Source organism: Neovison vison, chromosome 1, assembly GCF_020171115.1.
Source record: "Neovison vison isolate M4711 chromosome 1, ASM_NN_V1, whole genome shotgun sequence".
NCBI classification, from domain to species: Eukaryota; Metazoa; Chordata; class Mammalia; order Carnivora; family Mustelidae; genus Neogale; species Neogale vison.
In genome coordinates this window covers 209,667,694-209,689,535 of record NC_058091.1, presented here as the reverse complement: position 1 = coordinate 209,689,535, position 21,842 = coordinate 209,667,694, and the positions used below count along the sequence as shown (strand labels likewise).

Below are 21,842 nucleotides of genomic sequence, written 5' to 3'. Positions count from 1 at the left end.
AGGTGCCCCTATTCATTGCTCTTTTTAAAAAGATTGACTACCCCTGTGCATTTGTTTAACATAAATTTTAAAATCATTTACAAGTTTCATAAAAAAAAACTTGTGATTTTTTTTCATGGTCTACTGTAAAGTTACGGAGTTTTCCTGACATGGTAGGTATATTCCTGTGTATTTGGCATTTTTTGTTCAAGCTGGGAATGGTGCATTTTATCTTTATGATTTATTGCTACATTTGTAAAATTATTGATTTTTATATGTGATCTTTTTCCTGGCCACCTCTGAAAGTCTCTTGTTTATGGTTATTAATTTTTCTGGTGGTTCTCTTAGAACCATATCTGAAAATTCTGATTTCATATTTTTGGTTTGGTTTTCTAGTTGTTTAAGACAGGAGGGTAAAACTCGTCTCCATTATTCTATAGAAGACTAAAGAAACACTTAGAAGAATGCAAAACTTCTTGAAGGATACTAGTGTGTATTGCCATTATATGAAATGTAAATTTAATGAATACAGATTTTAAGCTAATGGTAGATATACAGTCATTGGTTCAACTGGTCTCTTTCCAAACCTAAGATTGGGAATATAGCAGTGGGAGAATATGATTAACTCCTAGAAATGAAGAAGAGTTATTAAATGTTGTCTCCCTAAGATTTGTAACCTAAGTGTGAGACAAGAGGGTATGCTTCTGTTCCTTCTGCTGTTGCATTGTATCAGCCTAGCTTTCTCATAGCTCCTGCCTTGATGTGGAGGTAACAGACTTCCTTCTTCTTCTGATACTGGCTCATATCAAGCTATGGGAAGCAGGAGTTCTGGTAGAAGATATAGAAGGAGAGGACATTCACTGGAAGAGCTTAAACATGCACAGGCTTGGAATGGAAATGACTATGAGGGCACAGATTGTGACTCATTCTGGGAAATATGTCAGGGAACTTTTGTTACATTAATAAAAAAGTCTGAGTGGATGACATTTTCCCTCTCTTTTTCCACCTCTTCCCTCTTCTTTGCTGACAGTGCGAGTTTGCACTGTCATACGTACCTGGTATTAGATCCAAATAGTGGCTATCAAATGCCTTTTGGCAAGTAGAGTGATTTTAGTAAAGTCTTCAATCTCATATTATCCAGGTGGGACAAAAAGTAGTAATTGTACTACTGCTTTGCAGCTTTCTCTAAAAGCTCTCAGTATCTTTTCCCCCATGATCTGTCAAAACCCTTTTGGTTTCCAGCAGGAGTCATGAGAATCTGGCCTAGTGTGCTCAGGCTGGAATTGCTTCTGACGTCTTGGCCATTGGCTCTATCCTACCTTGGTCTTTCTTCTGGGCAGGCTGCCTCTGCGTTAGGTGCAGGAGCTGTGTGACTCTCTTTCACCCACCTCTTTCTGCTTTGCCATCTGTACTGAGTTGAATAGTGTCCCCCCACCCCCACCCCAGATTCATGTCCACTCAGAACCTGTACCTGTGACTGTATTTGAAAATAGGGTCTTTGCAGATGTAATCAAGTTAAGATGAGGCTATACTGGATTAGAGTGTGGCGTAGGTACAATATGATGGGTGTCCTTGTAAGAACAGGGAGATTTGGACACAGAGTGATGGACACACAAGGGAAAAGGCCACAGGAAGACAGAAGCAGAGATTGGGGTGATGTGTCTACAGGTTGGCAACAACCAGAACCCAGGAAAATGTAAGGGAGAATTTTCCTCTAGATTCTAAAGAGAGAACATGTCCCTGCCCGCACCTTGATTTTAGACATCTATCCTCCAGATTTGGAATGGTGAGAGAATAATACATGTCTGTAGTTTTAAGCCTCCCATTTTATGGTACTTTGTATGGCACCCATGCCAGGAAGGACTTTCTCACTTCCCCTTTGGCTTTTTCCCACCCTTATAACAGGAACCTTCTCTAAGTAAAACTGCCTAAATTCAGGCACCCTTTATTTCTTGAAAAACTAGGAAAGGTAATAAATTATTTGCAAGAATAGTGCTTTGAAATCAAAGTGACAGCTTGCTACCCTAATAATTTTCTGTCAGACTTTCAAATTTCTTTCAATTTAGTTTAAGTATAAAATTACTTCAGTACTCTTAATTCTCTTGAATGGTTTGCTTAGAAGAGATAATGTTATAAAAAAGGAATCACTTATTAAAGGAATAAGATTTAGAGTAACTTTAAATCTAGAAATCAAGACAGGGAAGTTCAGAACATGGGTCATTTTTTTGTTTGTTTTTTAAGCTATATTAGAAAAGCAATGATAAACCTTTGAGAACATTTTAACTGGAACAAACAAAATATGATAAATCTATAAAGTTAAATTGAAAGTAGAAACAGAGAAAATTTGTTTTTCTGCATCAGGTTTTCCACATGCCCTCTAATCACTTATAGTAGCTGTTGGCCATTCCTCGGCCACGAGTAAGCAGGAATGCTCTAGGAGGCAAAACCAAATTGTTTAATATAAAAAAAGTATGAGGGCACAGATGGAGGTCCTACATCTATGAACTGAAAATTGAAAACTCAAAATGGGCAAGTTGGAAAACCTGAAAACATTATTAAAAAACAAAAGAGGAAAAGGAGAATGAAATCCCACAAAATGCTTAACAGTGAAATTTAATATTGTAGAGCTATCTCTTGAAGGTGTTAATAAGGAAAATGGAACCGATGTAATTTAAAGTTACTTTTGGTGCTTTGGCTCTAAGAAAGGGAAGGGATTTAACATCATTTAAACTGTAATCATTCTTTAAAAAACTTGCATGAAATAGGCAGGCTGTGTAGGTGCATGTAAACAAATAAATGCATGCTCTCCCAGATAATGTCACAGATTGGCCCAGTAACCTTTTCTCGCTTGATAAGTGGCTAATTTTCTTCTACTCTTTTTTCTTTAGGGCCACTGTGCTTTGCTGTGCCTTGACCTGCATTTGGGAAAGGGGAGAGTAGTGAGTCTACCACTCATCTCCAAAGTCAGAAAGGGGCTGGAGGTGAAAAGAAGGGGGACATGGAAAGTCTGAGAGTCTTGCCAGGGAAAGGGAGCCAGAACTAGTGTAAGAAAACCAGGTTTTTAAACAAATGAACACAGTACTGGGCTTCCCTGTAGTTTTTATTGAGTGAAATAGAAAATTGAAAGCCCTTAAAAATTGAAATTTTAAGTGACCAAAAAAATGCCCACTTGAAAAACAAAATGAAGATACACTATAATTCTAGGAAAGAAATATCAGCCTTGTTTTAGTTTAGCAACTAGAGGGTTAATTGAAAAAGGAGAGAAAGTAAAAACAAAGATTAGCATTGTATGCAAGAACATTTTATGGTTCTTAGAATAATTTTGATTTCAGAGTAGAAGGAAAATTTTAATGAATTTTCCTAATTCAGTCTTCCTAGCACAGTGTTTTTTCTTTCATGGGTTGGGTCTTTATTTTACTTTATTTGTTTTATTTAATTTTTATAAGGAAAAACAGTATATGGCCATTGTAAAGCTCTGATAATACATAAATATATAAAATATAAATGAAAATATTTTCTTCCCTCTCTTCTGACTCGGTTCTGTAGTTTGTTTTCTGTGTGTGTGTGTCTGTGTGTGTGTGTGTGTGTGTAATATATATGTGTATATATATACATGAATGCACATTTATAATATATCTACATAAATGGGATCATTGTTTTATAACATACTTTTTTCACCTAACATTATATCATGGCATCTTTCTTCATGAGCATATAGAGAAATAGTTCATTATTTCTGATGGTTGCATAGTATTCCATTGTATGGATGATTTATATTTGTTTATTGGAGTCTCTATTGATGAAGAATAACTCCTTAGTTATTCTCATAGTTATCCCTGTAACTTTACTTTTTTTTAAAAGATTTTATTTATTCATTTGACAGAGAGAGAGAGAGAGATCACAAGTAGGCAGAGCGGCAGGTAGAGAGAAGGGGGAGCAGTCTCCCCACTGAGCAGAGAGCCCAATTCAGGGCTCGATCCCAAGACCCTGGGATCATGACCTGAGCTGAAGGCAGAGGCTCAACCCACTGAGCCACCCAGGTACCCCATCCCTTTAACTTTAAACAACATATTTCTACTTACTGATTTCTCATTTTTGGACAATGATGATTGATTTCTGCTGTGATAGATGAGGAACTTATTGTGTTTATACTATCTTCCACATTCCTTCTTTTTCTCCTGATTTTAAAATTATATTATTATTTTTATATCATCAAGATTTATAATATTTAGATTTTGTTCATTAATTATAATTAGTTCTCTGTGCTTTGTTTATGGGTTGATTAGAAATTCAAATCTAATAAAAGTGTATAGTGAGTGTGCCATGTAAACAAGATTGACTGCTGAACTAAGTATCATGATAGAAGACAGTGTAACCCTCTGATATGCTGCTGCTGTGGAGAGAATATTTCATTCAAAATCCTACAGATTCTCTTCTTGTTTCATATCATGGACAGGCTAAGAAAGCTCTTTTAACTGGGAAGAGCCAGAGAGTCTCTAGGAAGGGCCAATGGTCACAGTCTTTTTGTGTTGTTTAATTTCCAGCTAATGAACGAATGTGTTCAGTAGGCATTCACACATTAGGTCACACAGGTAAAAGCAATAACTATGGGTTGTGTTGTGCATATATTAAAGCAAGGGGATATCAGCCTTTATTGGTTGGGACCCAGACAGCAGATATAATTTTTCTCAAAAGGACAGCCCCAACTTCCTCAGCTGGATCTGAGCTGCATCTCCATTCCTTGCCCCTAGAAAGTTTTGAAACGAGCATGGGCTATTTAATAAATGACTGTTATGTTTTACAAACTCCAAAATACTACAAGACTAGGGAAGATTAGAGATGTACAAAGCTCTTTTTCAAAGATGAAGTATGTTATATCCTCATTTTAACTTTTGCGTTTTGGTTTCTTAAGTATTTGGTCTTTTGAAATTTTTACCTAGGTGAGTCAGTGGTTATAAGTTACCCATGGATTACTTTGACTGGATCTGGTCACTCTTGGTACTGACTCGGAGGCATTAGAGTCAGCCATGGCCAAGATCTACATATGCATTTGGAAGGTTTAACAGGGAACACAAATTGAAACCATAGTTAGTGAGATTGGTGGGTCTTAGCTGTGGGCACGAGGAGGGGACACACTAAATATTTAGAATTGTGTTTTGGAGGATCTCTAAATCCTTAACAATTACTTTCCTACACTATCTAATTCTGGCTTTTTAAAAAGTAGACAGGTATTAGTTTAATGTCTGATCTCCTCACTGTAATCTTTGCTTTTCAGCAGCACTATTTACTTTTTTTTTTTCCATCCCTAAAATTAATCGACTGTGGGCAGCTGCTGGTAGTATTGATATGCTCTCTTACTGAGGGAAAGAATAATCACTTGAGATCTGTGTCCTAGGTTTGGCCTGTTCCTCAGGGTTCCACTGACCCTGAAGGTCTTGTTGTTTGATCAGTGTTGGCAGTGAACTAGAAACTTCCTGGTTGTCTTAATTGCTCTCCAACGGCCTTGCCAAGCCCTTCCTGCAACTGGTCAGTCTGGGCAGTTCACTTCAGTTTGAATCCTATACGCAGTACTTTGTTGTGATGTAGAGCTGAGGCCCTTAGATAAGTGTGTGTGTGTGTGTGTGTGTGTGTGTGTGAGTTGGTTTTTGTTTTTTTTTTGTTTGTTTGTTTTTGTTTTTTAGATAGCAGGGTTTTTCTAGAGAAGATCATTAAACCTATATTAAATTCAACTTCAGAAGCCCTATGATTATTTGGACAGCTGGATTCCAATAGGCATAACAGCTCTCTGGGTGGGATAGTCCATGGCAACTTGTGAGAAAACAGACACAAACTTGTTCTATTAGGAGATCCTTAGATCCCCATCCAATACTCGGTCAGCAGTACACTAGAAAACTTGGTTGTCTCTGTAGAGTTCTATATGGCTTCCAGGACATTTTCTCCCTAGAAGTTCAAAATTGGAATTTATTACAGCACTGTGATAGCCTGGAGGCATATGTTCAAAAGGCAGTCAATGAAGTATTTGTTCAATATGAAGTGTTATTTATAGGCACAAAAGGGTTTGTGTCCTAAAAAAGTAAGTTTCCTTCCTAACACTCCCACCATCCTCACCCAAACTTTTAGAGGTCACCAATGATTCTAGTGTCTTGGGCATCCTACCAGATATATTCAGTGCACACACAAACACATGGGATTGTATTTAAATAAATGATAGCATAATATACATACATGCATACTTTTCAGCACATTTTTTTCCATTAATGATCTATCTTAGTTATTATTCTGTATCAATTCTTATAGAACTTATTCATTTTTTATGGCAGTATAACATTCCATTATTTGACTATACTATAATTTAACCTCACTGATAGGCATTTAGTTGTTTGCAATAGAGTGCTATTAAAGCAATACTTTTTACATATCATTGCATTAATTTTATTTCCTGTACCTGCAGCTATTTCTGTAAGATGCATTTCTGGGTAGAAGATAGGTGCATTTTTAATCTGGTTAGTTATTGCCAACTTGTTCCCCAGGGAAGTTACACTAATTTAAACTATCCTGCCCATGACGATGTATGACAGTGCCTGTGTATTTTTTCTACATTTTTATCTACACACTGTATTTAATGGTTTTGATCTTTGCCAATCTGATAGGTAAAAAAATGGTATCACATAGTTTTAATTTACATTTTTTCTTATGGGTAATGTATCTGATGAGTAAAATAGGTTTATTTTTATATGGTTAATATGCATATGTACTTCCTCTTTAGTGAACTGTTTATATTCTTTGTCATTTTCCTGTTGAACTGTTGTCTCTTTATTTTTTAATTTTTATTTTTTAAAGATTTTATTTATTTGAGAGAGAGAGATTGAGAAAGAGATAGCGTATGAGTGGGGGGAGGGACAAAGGGAGAAGGAGAAGCAGACTCCCTGCCGAGCAGACTCCTTGCCGAGCAGGGAGCCTGATGAGGGGCTCAATCCCAGGATGTGGGGCTCAATCCCAGGATCCTGGGAACATGACCTGGACCAAAGATAGCCACTTAACTGTCTGAGCCACTTAGGAACCTCTCTTTGTCTTTTTCTTATTGGTTCACTGGAACTACCAATACATGGGAAATGAAAACTATTTATATATTGATAATAAAATTCGTTCTTAACATTTTGATATTTGTCTTTTAACTTTATAGTGTTAAGATTTTTTCCATGGAGTAGAAATTATCAGTATTTTGTTATGACTGTGGGATTTTTATCTGTTTTTAAAATACCTTTAAAATACATATGTAGAGGTGCCTGGGTGGCTCAGTTCTTAAGCATCTGTCTTTGGCTCAGGTCATGATCCCAGTGTCCTGGGATCCAGCCCCACATCGGGCTCTCTCTCTCACTCCCCCTGCTTGTGCTCCCTCTCTCACTGTGTCTCTCTCTGTCAAATAAATAAATAAAAATCTAAAAAATAAATAAATAAAAATATGAGATTGTGTGTGTGTGTGTATTCCAGTGTTTTCATCTAGCACATTGATATTGTTTTTCTCATTTAAGTCTTTATTCCTTATTTTGTTGTAAGGTGAAGGTATTCTATGTAGATAACTTGAGTTTTGACTGTGAGGAGGAAGTGTTCTCTTTTTCATTAGTGGTGTCTGGGCTGCAGCACCTGGACATTTCCTATTATTTCTCTTCTGCAGTGACAGAGTGAAGCAACCTGCTTTGTTGTGGATGGTCAGTAGGAGTTCTGATGGCTGAAGTGTAGTTGGACATGGGACAGTGACAGTGTTAGGTGGTCATAAAGGCCACTTAAAAAACAGTCTTGGGGGGGGTGCCTGGGTGGCTCAGTGGGTTAAAGCCTCTGCCTTCGGCTCAGGTCATGATCTCAAGGTCCTGGGATTGAGCCTTGCATCGGGTTCTCTGCTCTTTGGGGAGCCTGCTTCCTCCTCTCTCTCTGCCTGCCTTTCTGCCCAGTTGTGATCTCTGTCTGTCAAATAAATAAATAGAATCTTTAAAAACAAAACAAAAATCCAATCTCAGCAAGACAATTATCATATGATCTCCCTGATATGAGGAAGTTGAGAGGCAACATGAGGAGTTTAGGGGTAGGAAAAGAATAAATGAAACAAGATGGGATCGGGAGGGAGACAAACCATAAGAGACTCTTAATCTCACAAAACAAACTGAGGGTTGCGGGGGTGGGGTAGGGGAGTAGGGAGAGGGTGGTTGGGTTATGGACATTGGGAAGGTATGTGCTATGGTGAGTTCTGTGAAGTGTCTAACCCTGGCAATTCACAGACCTGTACCCTTGGGGCTAATAATACATTATATGTTAATTTAAACAAAAAAAACAGTCTCGGTACCATCAAGATGAGAATTTGGTCAAGCTGAGAATTCTCGGAGGCCAGTTTAGCATATGGAGAGCTCCAAGCGAGCCATGGTATTCCTAGAGGTTGGGAATTGATTCGTGGCCATTACTCCTGAGATAGCTACGGATTACTTGGTTGACCCTGTTCTCAGAATTTAAAATGGCAGCTTCAGTGACTTAAGTAAAGTAGTTCTCAACCCTGGCTGCTGTCTACACTACAGGAAGATTCTGGTCTGAGGGGGACCCCAGCTAGGTTGAGAACCACTGTTTAATGTAATCGGTTTGTGATGCCTTTGAATCAGGGGTTGAAGTGCTTGTTGCCTCAGGGCTTCCAAATGTATACACAAATCATCTGGAATCCTGTTAAATACAGATTCTGATTCAGGGTGTATCGGGTAGAGCTTGAGATTCTGCCCATCTCACAAGCTCCCAGGTGACGAGGAGGCTGCTGGATCCCAGACCATACTTGAATGGCTTCGGCTTGTTACTCAAAGTGGAAAGCGTGGGTTTACATGCCGTGAGAGTCAGTAAACCTCTTTCTGCCATGATCCGGACTCTAGCAGAATTGCTTGGTTAAAAGAGCACTGGGTCAAGAGGCCTGACTTCCACCTCCAGTACTTCCCCCAATTAATTATAAGACAAGTCTTTTAAAAGTACTTCAGTCCTTCACTCTCTTATCTCTAAAACCAGATGGTTGAACCAGATAAATTCCTCCCCAAAGTTCCATTGGTTCCTACCTCTCCTGTTCTGGTTCAAAATTTTTTTAGGAACCAGGGACCAGGTGTTTTTTTGTTTTTGTTTTTGTTTTTTTAAAGATTTATTTTATTTATTTGACAGACAGAGATCAGAAGATGGCGAGAGGCAGGCAGAGAGAGAGGAGGAAGCAGGCTTCCCACAGAGCAGAGAGCCCGATACGGGGCTCGATCCCAGGACCCTGGGATCATGACCCGAGCTGAAGGCAGCGGCTTAATCCACTGAGCCACCCAGGTGCCCCGGGACCAGGTTTTTATGTGGAACTGTGCTCTGTAGTTAGGACCCTTTCTTCCCCAGGGAAAGGGGCCTAGCCCCCAACTTTGGATTAATTGGGGGAAATAACACATGTCAAAAAATTAAAGAAAAGTTTTTCAAAAGAGATTTTATTTATTTGAGAGAGAGGGAAAAAGCACAAGTTGGGGGAGGGTCAGAGGGAGAGAGAGAGAGAAGCAGACTCCCCCCTGAACAGGGAGCCTGATGTGGGGCTCAATCCCAGGACCTTGGGATCATGACCTGAGCCAAAGGCAGATGCTTAACTGACTGAGCCACCCAGGAACCCCCCAAAATTAAAGAAAACTTAATGTTGTATTGTAAGCTATCGCAAGTACAGAAAGAATGCAGGAAAGATAGAATTGGGTGTCTACCAGAAAAGTCAGTGGAGATTTTAGTCAGTTATCATTTATTGGGCCAGATGGGCTGTAGTGCTAGCTCAGGGGGCAGTTCTCATGCTTTTATGTTTGCTTGTTTCTACAAAAACAAACCTTCAACAGTGAGGAACAAAACACATTTTTCTGCCTTAAATTAAAACAGTGTAGGAGAAAAGCCTACTTTCGTGGAAGTAAATGTTTGAAAGGAAGCTAAAATGCCATAAGCTTTTTTTTTCTATACTTAATTTTTCAAGGCTTATCTTGACTGTTGAAAGATTGATACCAAAAAGAAAATTATCATGACCAGATAGAGGCTGAGTCAAAAACCCTTCTGCATTTCCCTATAGACACTAATAAGTAGTATCAGAAATTACCTAAAATAGAAATAAAATACCTTAAATTATAGGTAATATTAAAAATGACATATTTCTCTCCTTTAACTCATTGGAAAAGAGATCAGATAATACATTTAGATTTTATAACATAGGTGCATAGGAATTTTGGACTTAACCTCTTGATGTCAAAGGAAGTGTATTTTACCTTGTAATTAGGGTTTTACTAAATTATAGTTTGCCTTAGGAAGAGTTTGTATTATTAGCGCTCATAAAATAGAATAATTACTCTCATTTGGTAAATCAGATTCAGTATAAAAGTTTAGTTCTAACTCTTCTCTGAATATCTTGAGAGTTTTTTTTTCCTATAGCTAGATTATTTTTATTTTATTTTATTTATTTTTTAAAAAGATTTTATTTATTTATTTGACAGAGACCACAAGTAGGCAGAGAGAGAGAGAGAAAGAGAGAGGGAGAGAGAAGCAGGCTCCCTGCTGAGCAGAGAGCCCTATGCAGGACTCGATCCCAGGACCCTGAGATCATGACCTGAGCCGAAGGCACCGGCTTAACCCACTGAGCCACCCAGGCGCCCAGCTAGATTATTTTTAAATTGCAGACTGCTTGTACTTTTTGTCTCACAATCACCTACTATTGATGGCTTTACTATATTTGGTAAACCCTCTATATCATCAGCCTTTGCTTATCTATTATAATGAGGGTAATCATATAATATAGTAGAAACCATGTAGTTTATTCATTCAAGTCAAACTATTTTATTGTTTAAGAGATTCTTTCTGCGGTCTTAGGAGGCTCATTTTCAACAATAGGAAAACCTCATCTGGTTTTAAACTAATAACATTTATTAGGTTAGGGTACAGCTAGCTTTAAGTGTGGTTGGTGTGAACACTATAATCAAGAGCTGGTCTGTCTGCATCTTGTGGCATTGCTTTCCTCTGCATTGGCTTCATTCTCGGGCTTCATTTGATTATGTGATGGCTGCCAACACTGCCAGGGCTTTATCTTCCTAGTTCAAATCCAGTAGAAAAGAGAATATCCTCCCCCATCCCCTAACCCAAGTCCTGAACTGTATTTCATTGGCCCTGAGTAGATTCCTTGCCCTCCTGAATCTCCAAGGCCAGTAGGACTGATGTTCCTATTGGCCGGCAGAGTCTGGTGTCCATACTGATAGGGGAGAAGGGAATGATCCTCGGAAGGAGGTGGGCTACTGTTTCAGAAGAAGAGGAAATGGATACGTGATGTAAAAAGCAACAGCAACAACTACAATCCTTATGTCTTTCTCAATTTAAGCCAAAATTAAAAGTCTTTTTGTTGTCTAAAGATTGTAGTGGTGGAAGGCCCTCAGGTGTACTTTGCATTTGGATGATGCAGAGCTAGAATTTAAAACGATAATTCCATCTACAAAATGTATAACTTTAATGAAATAATTAAGCGTGTTAGTGTTGGGGTGAGGAGGTGGCTCTATTGGTCAAGCGTGGGACTCTTGGTTTCTGCTTGGGTCATGTTCTTGATGTTGTGAGATTGAAACTCCCATGGGCTCTGCTCTGGCACAGAGTCTGCTTGAGATTTTCTCCTTCCCTCTCTGCCCCTCCTCCTACTCCTGCCCGTGCACTCTCGCTCTCAAATTAATAAATAAAGTAAAATATTTTTAAAATATTTTATTTATTTATTTGAGAGAAAGACAGAGAGAGAGAGAGCATGAGAGGGGAGAAGGTCAGAGGGAGAAGCAGACTCCCTGTGGAGCTGGAGCTTCATGAGGGACTCAATCCCAGTACTCCGGAATCATGACCTGAGTCAAAGGTAGTCGCTTAACCAACTGAGCCCAGGTGCCAACCCAGGTACCCCTGAAGTAAAATATTTTTTAAAGGTGATAGTATTGGCTACCTGATAGCTTACAATACAGAGAGGAAGGATATTTAAATATTTAACAATCTGTGGCAGTGGCATCAATCAATCAAAATAAGTTGGGTCCAGCCAATAGATCTGGTGCTGAGCAGGACCAACCAGCAGGGTTCTTTTGTGAGTACTGATGGGATGTCAGCCCAGCTAACTGGGAGACATTGTAGAGGTGCTGCCAGATTTCTTAGAAAATATAGTTCCTCTATTAGTTTCCTAGAGCTACCATAAGAAAGTACCATGAACTGATTGACTCAAAACAAATGTATTCTCTTCCACTTCTGGAAGTTGGGAGCTGAAAATCAAGGTGTCTGCAGGGCCATGCTCCCTCTAAAGTCTAAAGAGAACTTTTCTTTGCCTCTTCCAGCATCTGCTCGTTGGTGGCAGTTGTTGGCATTCTTTATCTTACAGATGCAGCGCTTCAGTCTCTGCCTCTGTCTTCCCCTGCCCTTCTCCCCTGTGTGTCTGTGTCTCTATAGCCAAATTTTCCTCTTAAAAGGACACTTTTCATATTGGATTCAATATTCAATTGGATACCCTATTCCAGTATGACTTCATCTTCACTTAATTACATTTGCATAGACCCTGTTTCCCAAATAAGGTCACATTCAGAGGTTCCAGGGGGCACATGAATTGTGAAGGGACCTGATTCAACCTAGTACTGTTACCTAGAATCCAATGCTCTTCCATAGTTGGCATGATACAATTTTTTAAAAAGATTTATTTATTAATTTTAGAGAAAGAGTGAGCAGAGGGGAGGGGCAGAGGGTGAGGGAGAGAGAGTCTTAAGCAGACTCCACGCAGAGCACAGAGCCTGACATAGGGCTTCACCTTGACCTGAGCTGAAACCAAGAGTCAGATACTTAACCAACTATGCCACCCAGGCGCCCTGGCATGACACAAATTAAAAAAAAAATAAATTCAATATTGAATCACTCACAAACGCTATAAAATTTTTCTTATTATGTAGTTAAAAACTGAATTTTTGAATCTAGTAAAATTATTTAAGTGAATTATGAATGGTTTTAGTTGGAATGCTATTCTGTACTTTTGTTGCTACATCAGATTAATCACATTTCCTTGATTATAGCTATTAAATTCTGTTAAAATGGGAGTGTTAGTGTGACGGTTTGGTGGAGAATTAATAATACTCATTAATATGTGAGTATGTTTGTGTATGAGGAAGTATTACATTTTATATATGACTTTATTGAATTCAACCAAGTTTTGCTTTTAAAAAATGGAACTGACCACTATTAGATAAACAGTGTATTTAAGATCAAGTATAAGACAGAGGTGAGAAATACAACTAGTGAAGGGCTTGGAAATCATATCTTCTGTGGAACATTTGAAAATGATGGTAATTGTCTTCAAGTCTATGAAGAATGGCTTTGTGGAGAAGAATTTAGATTCTGGAGAGCAGAACTAAAACCAGTGAGTTAAGGTTAAAGAGAAACATTTCAGTGCAATATAAAATAGGATTTTCTCAGTGAACTATATAGCACATACCAAAATGGAGGTGGTGGTCATATAAGGAAGTAAAGCAAGGGTTCCTGGAAGTGCTTAGGTAGGCGCCGCACAATTATCTCCCTGTGATGTTGTGATGGAGATCTTGCCTTGAACAAGAAATTAAAATGGAAGATCCCTTCTACCTTCAAGATCTGTTGCAAGTCCTCTTTAAATTTCTCTTTTTATATAGGCCATGAAATCAATATTAATATGTGAGAAAGTATTTCTGTAAGTTTAAACGCTTTTTAACAGCTGCCAACCTGAGGTTTTGCTCTATGACTTATGGGCTACGTACTGCTTGGAAGAAAAAGGAGGGGGGATACCTCAGAGAAGGGAAGACATCATTAATAAGTGAGAAAAGTAGGGGATTAAAACTTCTATTCAATGAATACCTATTATATGCAGGGTTTATTTGATGAGTTTCTTTATCCATAATATATCTCATATAATTTAATGTACTTAAGTTTTTATTACTCAGTTTGGAACTTACAAGAAACCATAGCTCTCAGTATGATGAATTCTTAAAATGGCATTTTCTTATGTATTCTTCATGTGGAGCACAGGATTGTTCTGAAGGCTACATGTGCAAAACACAATTTCAAATGAAACCTGGGACACTGGTATCACATCCGGGAACATCTGCCCATGTCCAGACATGTCTTCCCGTGGAGGTAAGTGACTTACTAAATCACATTCTCCCTTTCAGTCTTTGTGAAGTATAAATGAAACAATTTAAATCTGTTAAATATATATTTGAAAAAAATAACTGGCATCGGATCCTGGGCCTACTCTAGGGGCAACATTGAACATCATTGGTTAGGAGATATTTTCTTCTATAACGTTGAAAGCAGAAATTGTGGTAAAGTTAAGACCTGCTCTGAATCAACACAGACTATGGATCTGAAGACCACAGATGCCTTCCATTGCCTGTTGACTTTTCTCCAGTGAAATCCTCCCAGGACAGCACAGACCTGTCCCTCAGCTGATTAGTACGTGGCTGGAGATCTCTTTGCCTAGGCTGTCTGCATTTAACTGTTTTCTCCTATGCCCTTTAAAATATTCTGGATCTGGGTCTCATTCCTTAGGGGACTTTAACCTTGACTTGAAATTCTTGGTAAATTAAATTTTAATAAGGTGCTAATGGCTTAGTGATTTTCTGGGATATTTTCAGTTTTATTTTTATCAAAATGCAAATAGCCTTCTTGTTATTGTTAGTAAGGAAATTTTTAATATATCCATGGCAAAAGCAAACAATAAAGAAATATGTAAAGAGTAAAAAAACTCCCATAAGTCCTTTAACTGGAGATAGCCACTTTTAATATTTTAGTAAATATCCTTCCACACATTTTCTATCATCTAGACGCATATATATTTTTCCTTTTTGCAATGAACAAGTCATATATCATGGAGATCTTTCCATGTCAGTAAATGTAGAATTCCATAGTTCTTTTTAAATGGCTTCATTGCATTCCATTCTATGGATATACCATAATTTTGGAGAGCCCATTCTGAAGTAAAATACTTGAATTCTAAAATAGAATTGGTGGAGATCTAATTGTTTCAACACAGTGGAAGAAAATACTAATGCTTGGAATTCTGAGCATCCTGGTAAATGGGAGAGGACACTTTTCTTGTGAACGAAGAGCCCTTTCTCGGGACCTGTTAAATCAGTCCAATTTGGCAATCCAGCATTAGCTGTCCCTACCCCACCCATATATGACACTGCCCTGAAGTAACTCTTGCCAGTGTAATTCAGTTTGCAAGTTATTCTTGAGGGTATTGTGTTTGGTAATAAGCTAAGTGCCCCTGGGTGGGCACTCAAATCCTGATTACTGCTTCATAGTTCAAATAGCCAACATCAAATCTGAGGCCAAGCATTTAGGAAGCTTTTCAATTCATTATATATTAACTTTTAAAATGTACATGGAAATGGTGATTTTAAAGATGAATTTCCGGTTTAGGCCTAACACATTGGCAGAGATTGTAAAGCTTTAAAAAGTGGTATTGACAGTGTGAGGGGAACTGACACTTTTTGGTTGTTGTTTTAACTTCACAGAGTATAAAGATGGCCATATCCTATGAATAATTTATTACAATTTTAGGAATTAACTTCATAAAATATGTCTTTTCAACATTTTTCATTTTAAACATTTTCTAAAAATTTTCAAACATGAAAAAGTTGCAGAAATTTTGCAGTCAACATCCCTATTGTTATCACCTAGTTTCTTCCATTAACATTTGCTGTGTCTGCTTTATTATATGTCTGTCCCTCTAGTCATCTATCAATACATCTTATTTTTTGATTTAATATTTTTACTTCAAAGTAGATTACAGAAAAATACCCTTAGAATAATTAGAAATGTACACAGATTTACCTGCAAGTACATTCATCTCAACATTATTTATACTAGGAAGAAATGGGAACTACTGAAATGTATAACAATAATGCATTGGTTAATGATGGCACATCTCTATGATGGCATTTTTGATTCAGTAGGTCTGAAATAGGGCCTGAGAGTTTGCAGTCCTGACAAGTTCCCGAATTTTACTGTAGCTGCTGATCCAGGGATCACATTTTGAGAACCACTGCATTGATCTATGATAGAATGCTTGGCATATTTGAGATGCTGTACAGCTGAGATGGTTATATCATTAGTTAGATCATTAATATGATATATGACAGAGTCGATATTACAATAATCTTGGTGGGATGAAAGATGTCTCAGGTTGGGTTTGGCAGAAGCAGAGCCTGGGATGGAGTTGCCTGTTCAAGTGATTTGTTAGGGATGGGCTCTTAGAAGAAAGAGAGTGACAGAAGCAGAATAAGAACAAGGGATAAAAGCTAAGGAAGAATGTGGTCTCTGCTAGAAACTAACTTGGATCTGATCCCGTGGGAAGCTACGGAGCACAAACTACACCCAGAATTAGTTCCACTTTGTGTCATTGGAATGGGTCTTTTGTACTCTATGACAGTTATTGGCTTGTCATTCAGTCATTGGGTAAAGTAGAGGTGAAGATAGCTTCCCAAGCCAGGTGGCTCCAGTGTTATTGAGTAATTCTGCTGTGTGTTGGTATCAGCTAACAATCAAAATAGCTAAGTGAGGATGGGTGCACGGGCCTTAATGGAGCTAAAATGGTCATCAGTAGTGTCCACTACCAAAGAGTGATGTGAAACCAACAAAATGAGATCCGCTGGGAACTATATATTTAAGTTCTGTATTTAGATGAAAGGAGGGAGACAATGCTGTTTTGGAAAATGTGTTTATTTTTCATAGAAATATTTCATAGAAATATGTGATTATGTTAACATGTGTTTTAAATGAATGAATTAATTATAAAGTTTGGTTTTAACTGCTAATACAATGAATGTCAATAGATAAAATTCTCTTAAACAGAAGCTCATTGGGATCTCAGTGATTTTACATGTGAAAACGGGTCCTGAGGCCAACAAGTTTGAAAACCATTGATGTAGAACAAGGAAATATTACATTATAACATATGAAGAGCTCTGATAACTAGAATATATAATAAACATAAAGTAAGAGTTGAGAAATCATAATTAATAAAATATTTATCATAAGTAGAATTCATTCAGGCAGAGAAGCATCCAGGGGCCATAAGTGGGCTTGCATATATTGCTGTGAGGAATATTTGGGGGTTCTGGAGATGTTAAGCTGCAAGTGAAGACCTAGGAAAGTTGTCTTCAGATATCTAGAAGCCTGTTCTGCGGAAGAGAGAATAATAAGTTTACTTTGATTCTGAGGACAGAGCTGGTTTGTGTTTGGAAATTATTTTCGATAATTCTCAATAATGTTTAGCGTTGTCTACAGTGAAGTTGGTCAACTTGCAAAGTTGTATGCTTCCTCCCCTTTCATGATGATGTTTAGCAACAGAGTGGGTATAGTGAGTGGTCATCAACTGAAATGCTTGGTTGCTTAAAAGACAGCCGGATGATGGGTGAGTGAAATGCGCTGATGGGAAGTGCGGTGGAGAAGTGGAGAAGGCATGACTCATCCAATAGGGGCAGCAGACCTGCAGCTTCAGGTGGATTTTAAAGAGGAGGCAAAGATCTGGATTTTTGTGCATTGGCTTAATTAAAACAAAACAAAACAAAAACTCTGGAGGTCATGTAGACTATACATATGGGCTGTAGGTTATGCTTAGGCCACTGCCCTATAACCTAACCTCTTTTATTATAGAAAGGAATCCTGCACTGTAGAGAAGACTAAGCAAGGGACCTCTGAATTCTCTTTAGACTTTAAGCCCAAAAGTTCCATATCTCTCTGTTTCCAATTTAAAGATATTCTGCTAATAGTTGTTTCAGTTTTGTCTTTTTTTTTTTTTTTTGGCCATGTGTAATGTGGGAAACTTCTCCTTCCTTGTTCTAACCAGAATCAGCATTCTTAATTGTAGAAAGATAGCTGGTTTCATGATTTCTTAGGAAATAAGAGTATCTACAGTGGTATGTAGATAATCACAGGATTTTAAAATTTTATTTATTTATTTATTTATAGTTATTAATTCTTAAAAGATTTTATTTATTCACTTGAGAGAGAGAGAGAGAGAGAGAGCACAAGCAGAGTGAACAGGAGAGGGAGAAACGGGCTCCTGCTGAGCAGGGAGCCCAACACGGGGCTCTGTCCCAGGGCCCCGGGATCATGACCTGAGCCACTAAGGGACCCTGATAACTGGATTTTTAAAAGCAAAGCGACATATAATGGAATATATAAGTGAAGTAGTTTGTGAGAATCATAATCACTACCTTCTTTGCATTTTTAACATGCAATTCAAAATGATAGTTAAAAGAATAAGATGGTATTCAGAAATCTAAATTTACTAGGGTGTTCTTTAGTACTGGTTTGGGAGAATAGGAATTCTTATAGTTTAATCATATTAGATAACACATTTATTGAGAGTAGTTAATATGATTTGCTTGTGACATTTCTGAGTTTGTGAAATAACAACCAAGACTCTGGCAGTTTTTGAACAAGATATTTTATCAATGACCAAAAGAAATCCATTCCCTCAATTTAAAATCTTGATATAAATGAATATTTTTACCAGGACCCACAACTCCGGTCCTTGAAATATCTTATGTAACACTTATTTCTGTAAATGGATATTGGTGTTAATATTTCACTTTATCACCATATGATTTTTTGGATTTAGCTAAATATTTTTCTTAGGTAAATAAAGATTTGATCATTTATTTAACAATGTTAAGAAAACATTTAATAATTGGTCTGCTTTAACAAATATGAGTTTATTGTGAAAGTCCTTATTGAAGTCTTACTTATGTAAATTAAATAATAATTTAAGAATGAAAGTAGGAACACAAGCTGTATATCTCAATTAGACAGATATTTGATGAAAATTTGTCATTATAAACCTTTAAAATACATATATATATTATTGCAAAATAACTGCTAAGCTTTAAAAATATTTTGTAAGATTCTAGATTAACTCATTGGCTCATTGGCTACTAAAGACTTCAGTAACTAGTGCGGAGAAACAAGGTGATAGTTTTCTATCATGTATAGCATTAAACCACTCTTAAAAGGTAATAGTGAGATGGATATTCAAAATGGGCATTGACTATTAATAATCAATAGAAAAAATGATTGGTGAGGCTCAAAGTGGAAAATATCTGAGAAATTCTTTTTTTTTTTTTAAGATTTTTATTTATTTATTTGACAGACAGAGATCACAAGCAGGCAGAGAGGTGGGCAAAGAGAGAGGAAGGGAAGCCGACTCCCTGCCGAGCAGAGAGCCCTGCTGAGCAGAGATCATGACCTGAGCCGAAGGCAGAGGCTTAACCTACTGAGCCACCCAGGCACCCCTATCTGAGAAATTCTTACCTATAGAACTAGTTTTCTGGCTGACATTGCTTTGTATGTTTTCGTTTTATCTCTGACTTCTTCATTTATGAAAATCTGAATCATTTTCATAGAATGGAGATGCCCAGACTTTGGCCTTTATTTAATTCATTTCAGGCACCTATATATATTTATTTTAATTTGGTCAATTATTTTTTATATTACTGCAGTTTGGATTCTTCTGTCTAAAGTTAGATTGCTGAAGTTCCATTTCTTCCTCTTGAAGAGGTATTAGAGATGGGTGTGGAGCATGTTTTATTTATTCATTTACTATCTTCATTACTTTAGAGCCTGAGGTTGCACCTTCATTACATTTTTTAAAACTATGAAAATGATAGAGTCATAAAAATAGCAATAGTATGCTACTGGAAAAAGGATGTTTGTCCTAGGGCCTCAGAGTTCACTAACTGGGACTTTCCTTAGTCCAGGGCAGGTAGAATATGATAGGGAGCCCTCAACAAAAACAACCTATCATAAATTCCCCGAAGCATAAAGCTGAGAATCAGTAGCTGGAGATGATTTCAGTTGCCAAAAGAACATATTCAAGAGAATGATGCTCTTCTGAGGTAACCAGGTCTTCAAATATACTCATTTGCCCTAAGGATTTTATTAAGTGGCTTCTAGGATAAGTTCTATTTTGTATGTCCAAAATAGATTCCTATGTCAAAATATCGTGATGTTTTGTTTTTTTTTTTAAATAATGGAATAAATGACAAGCCACAGTTCTCAGTGTTTACAGTTTTTCTGTAAAGCAACTGCTATTTTTAAACTAAAGTATAAACATGTTGGTAAATGTAAATGAGTAGTAAGCATGATTTCCCCCAGTATTTGAAAATGTAATTATTAAAGCAATGTTAAAATGCCAGAAAATCTTTTATATTTAATGTGTGTAGACACAGATGGAAGGATGTATAGTAGTTACTCAGTGTTTATTTATTGATATGATTAATCTAATGTTGATAGGTAAATGAGTTTTAAAAGAAAATAACTATTAACATAGCAGACCCAATCCCACTTGTGTGTTTTTCTTCAGATATTTTGAAAAAGTTAAAAGACAAAGCAAGTCTTGATTTTATTTAGAGTGTAAATATATGCCATAGAGTGGTGTGCTATTTGACAGTGGCGAGTATAGGACATTCTCAAAACCAATCAGGACTGATTAGGATTTACAACTCTAATTGTAATTAGGATTACTAATTGTAATATGGATTATTATACTAGATATAGTATTTTAATGCAAATTATATTTCTTTCCTATATGACAGAAGTGTTAACTTACTCTTAGAACTCATCAGAAACTACACATAAAGATGTAGCACTAAAACTGTTTGCTCTAATGAAGTCTTAGGTGTGTTAAAGCAACTTCTGGTTTCTTTTGTGAAGCCAGAGGGTCTTACAGGGAAATGTTCCACATTCTCCTGACTCCTCTAACTTCTCTAGGTCCTTGGTACCTGAATAAATATCACTTTGCAAAATTCAGAGAGTGTATTAGGTTTATTGAGAACCTATAACCTACATAGGTTTTTAAAGTTACTTCTAGATTTGAAATTCTCTGTGCTCTCTTCTCCCTGGCAGAGCAAAGTGAGAATCTGGTTTTTTGAGACAAATCAAGTTGAATCAATTCAGGTAGATAGCTAATTCCTTTTCTATTTATCAAGCTAGTAAAAAAGCTTTCATAAAGGCACCTGATGCTCTCATTGTATTTTAATTCAGCAGCACATTATATCAGAAAGTTTCCTTTATGTGTAGTTCTAATAATGAGGGTTTTTTTTTTTTTGTTTAATCAAAGGTAAGATTATTTCTAGTCATAGATATGTACTTCAGAGAATACTGAACTGGTATTTCTGTATAAAAATCTGATAAGCTTTCAGTGTGGAATGCTTATGTTCAGTTGTAAAGCTCTAACAGGAACCAATTGTTTCTGAGGAAGGACACCTAATGTATTACTTTAATTTTCTAATTACATGTTCCTCCCATTTCTTCTAATGAATTTGAGATGCTTTCCATGAAATAGCTTTAAAAAATATACTTAATGGATTGAAAGACGGTTTCAAACTTTATGTGGGTCTTTTTCCATGGAGAATTTCTGAGTAGGATATCTTGATTTTATAATCAAATCTAAAATAAATGAAACCCAAACCATTATTTGGTACTTATTACCCCCCCCCTTTTTTTTAGCCAGTGGAAATGCATGTGTGTAAAGGGATACATTGTCTAAATCTTAGTTAAATTGAAAAGGTTAATTAAAAAAATATTTTCTGGAGTGAAAAATATGCATTAACATAATTTCCTATTTTCCTCAAAAACAGTTTTGTCATATATATACTCTAAAGAAATTGAATGTTACAATGGAAATGTGTGATCTCATGGAGAACTATAATCTTCAGATATTTAGAGGGTTGTTTTCTGGGTAGCTTGAATGAAATTAGTTGCTTGTAGGGGTTTTTTTAATTGTCAGATAAAGATGAACTATTGTATCGAGTATAATT

At 36.9% G+C, this 21,842-nt stretch overlaps 1 protein-coding gene across 2 annotated transcripts in view; it reads left to right on the top strand.

The window, feature by feature from the left end:
- Positions 1 to 21,842, top strand: part of ATG10 (autophagy related 10) — a 237,446-nt gene that overhangs the window by 48,382 nt on the left and 167,222 nt on the right. For both annotated transcript variants that reach the window (XM_044266125.1, XM_044266130.1), the window contains one exon: positions 14,041 to 14,148. In XM_044266125.1, coding sequence (XP_044122060.1) covers positions 14,041 to 14,148 — 108 coding nt within the window. The remainder of the gene's footprint in view (positions 1 to 14,040; positions 14,149 to 21,842) is intronic.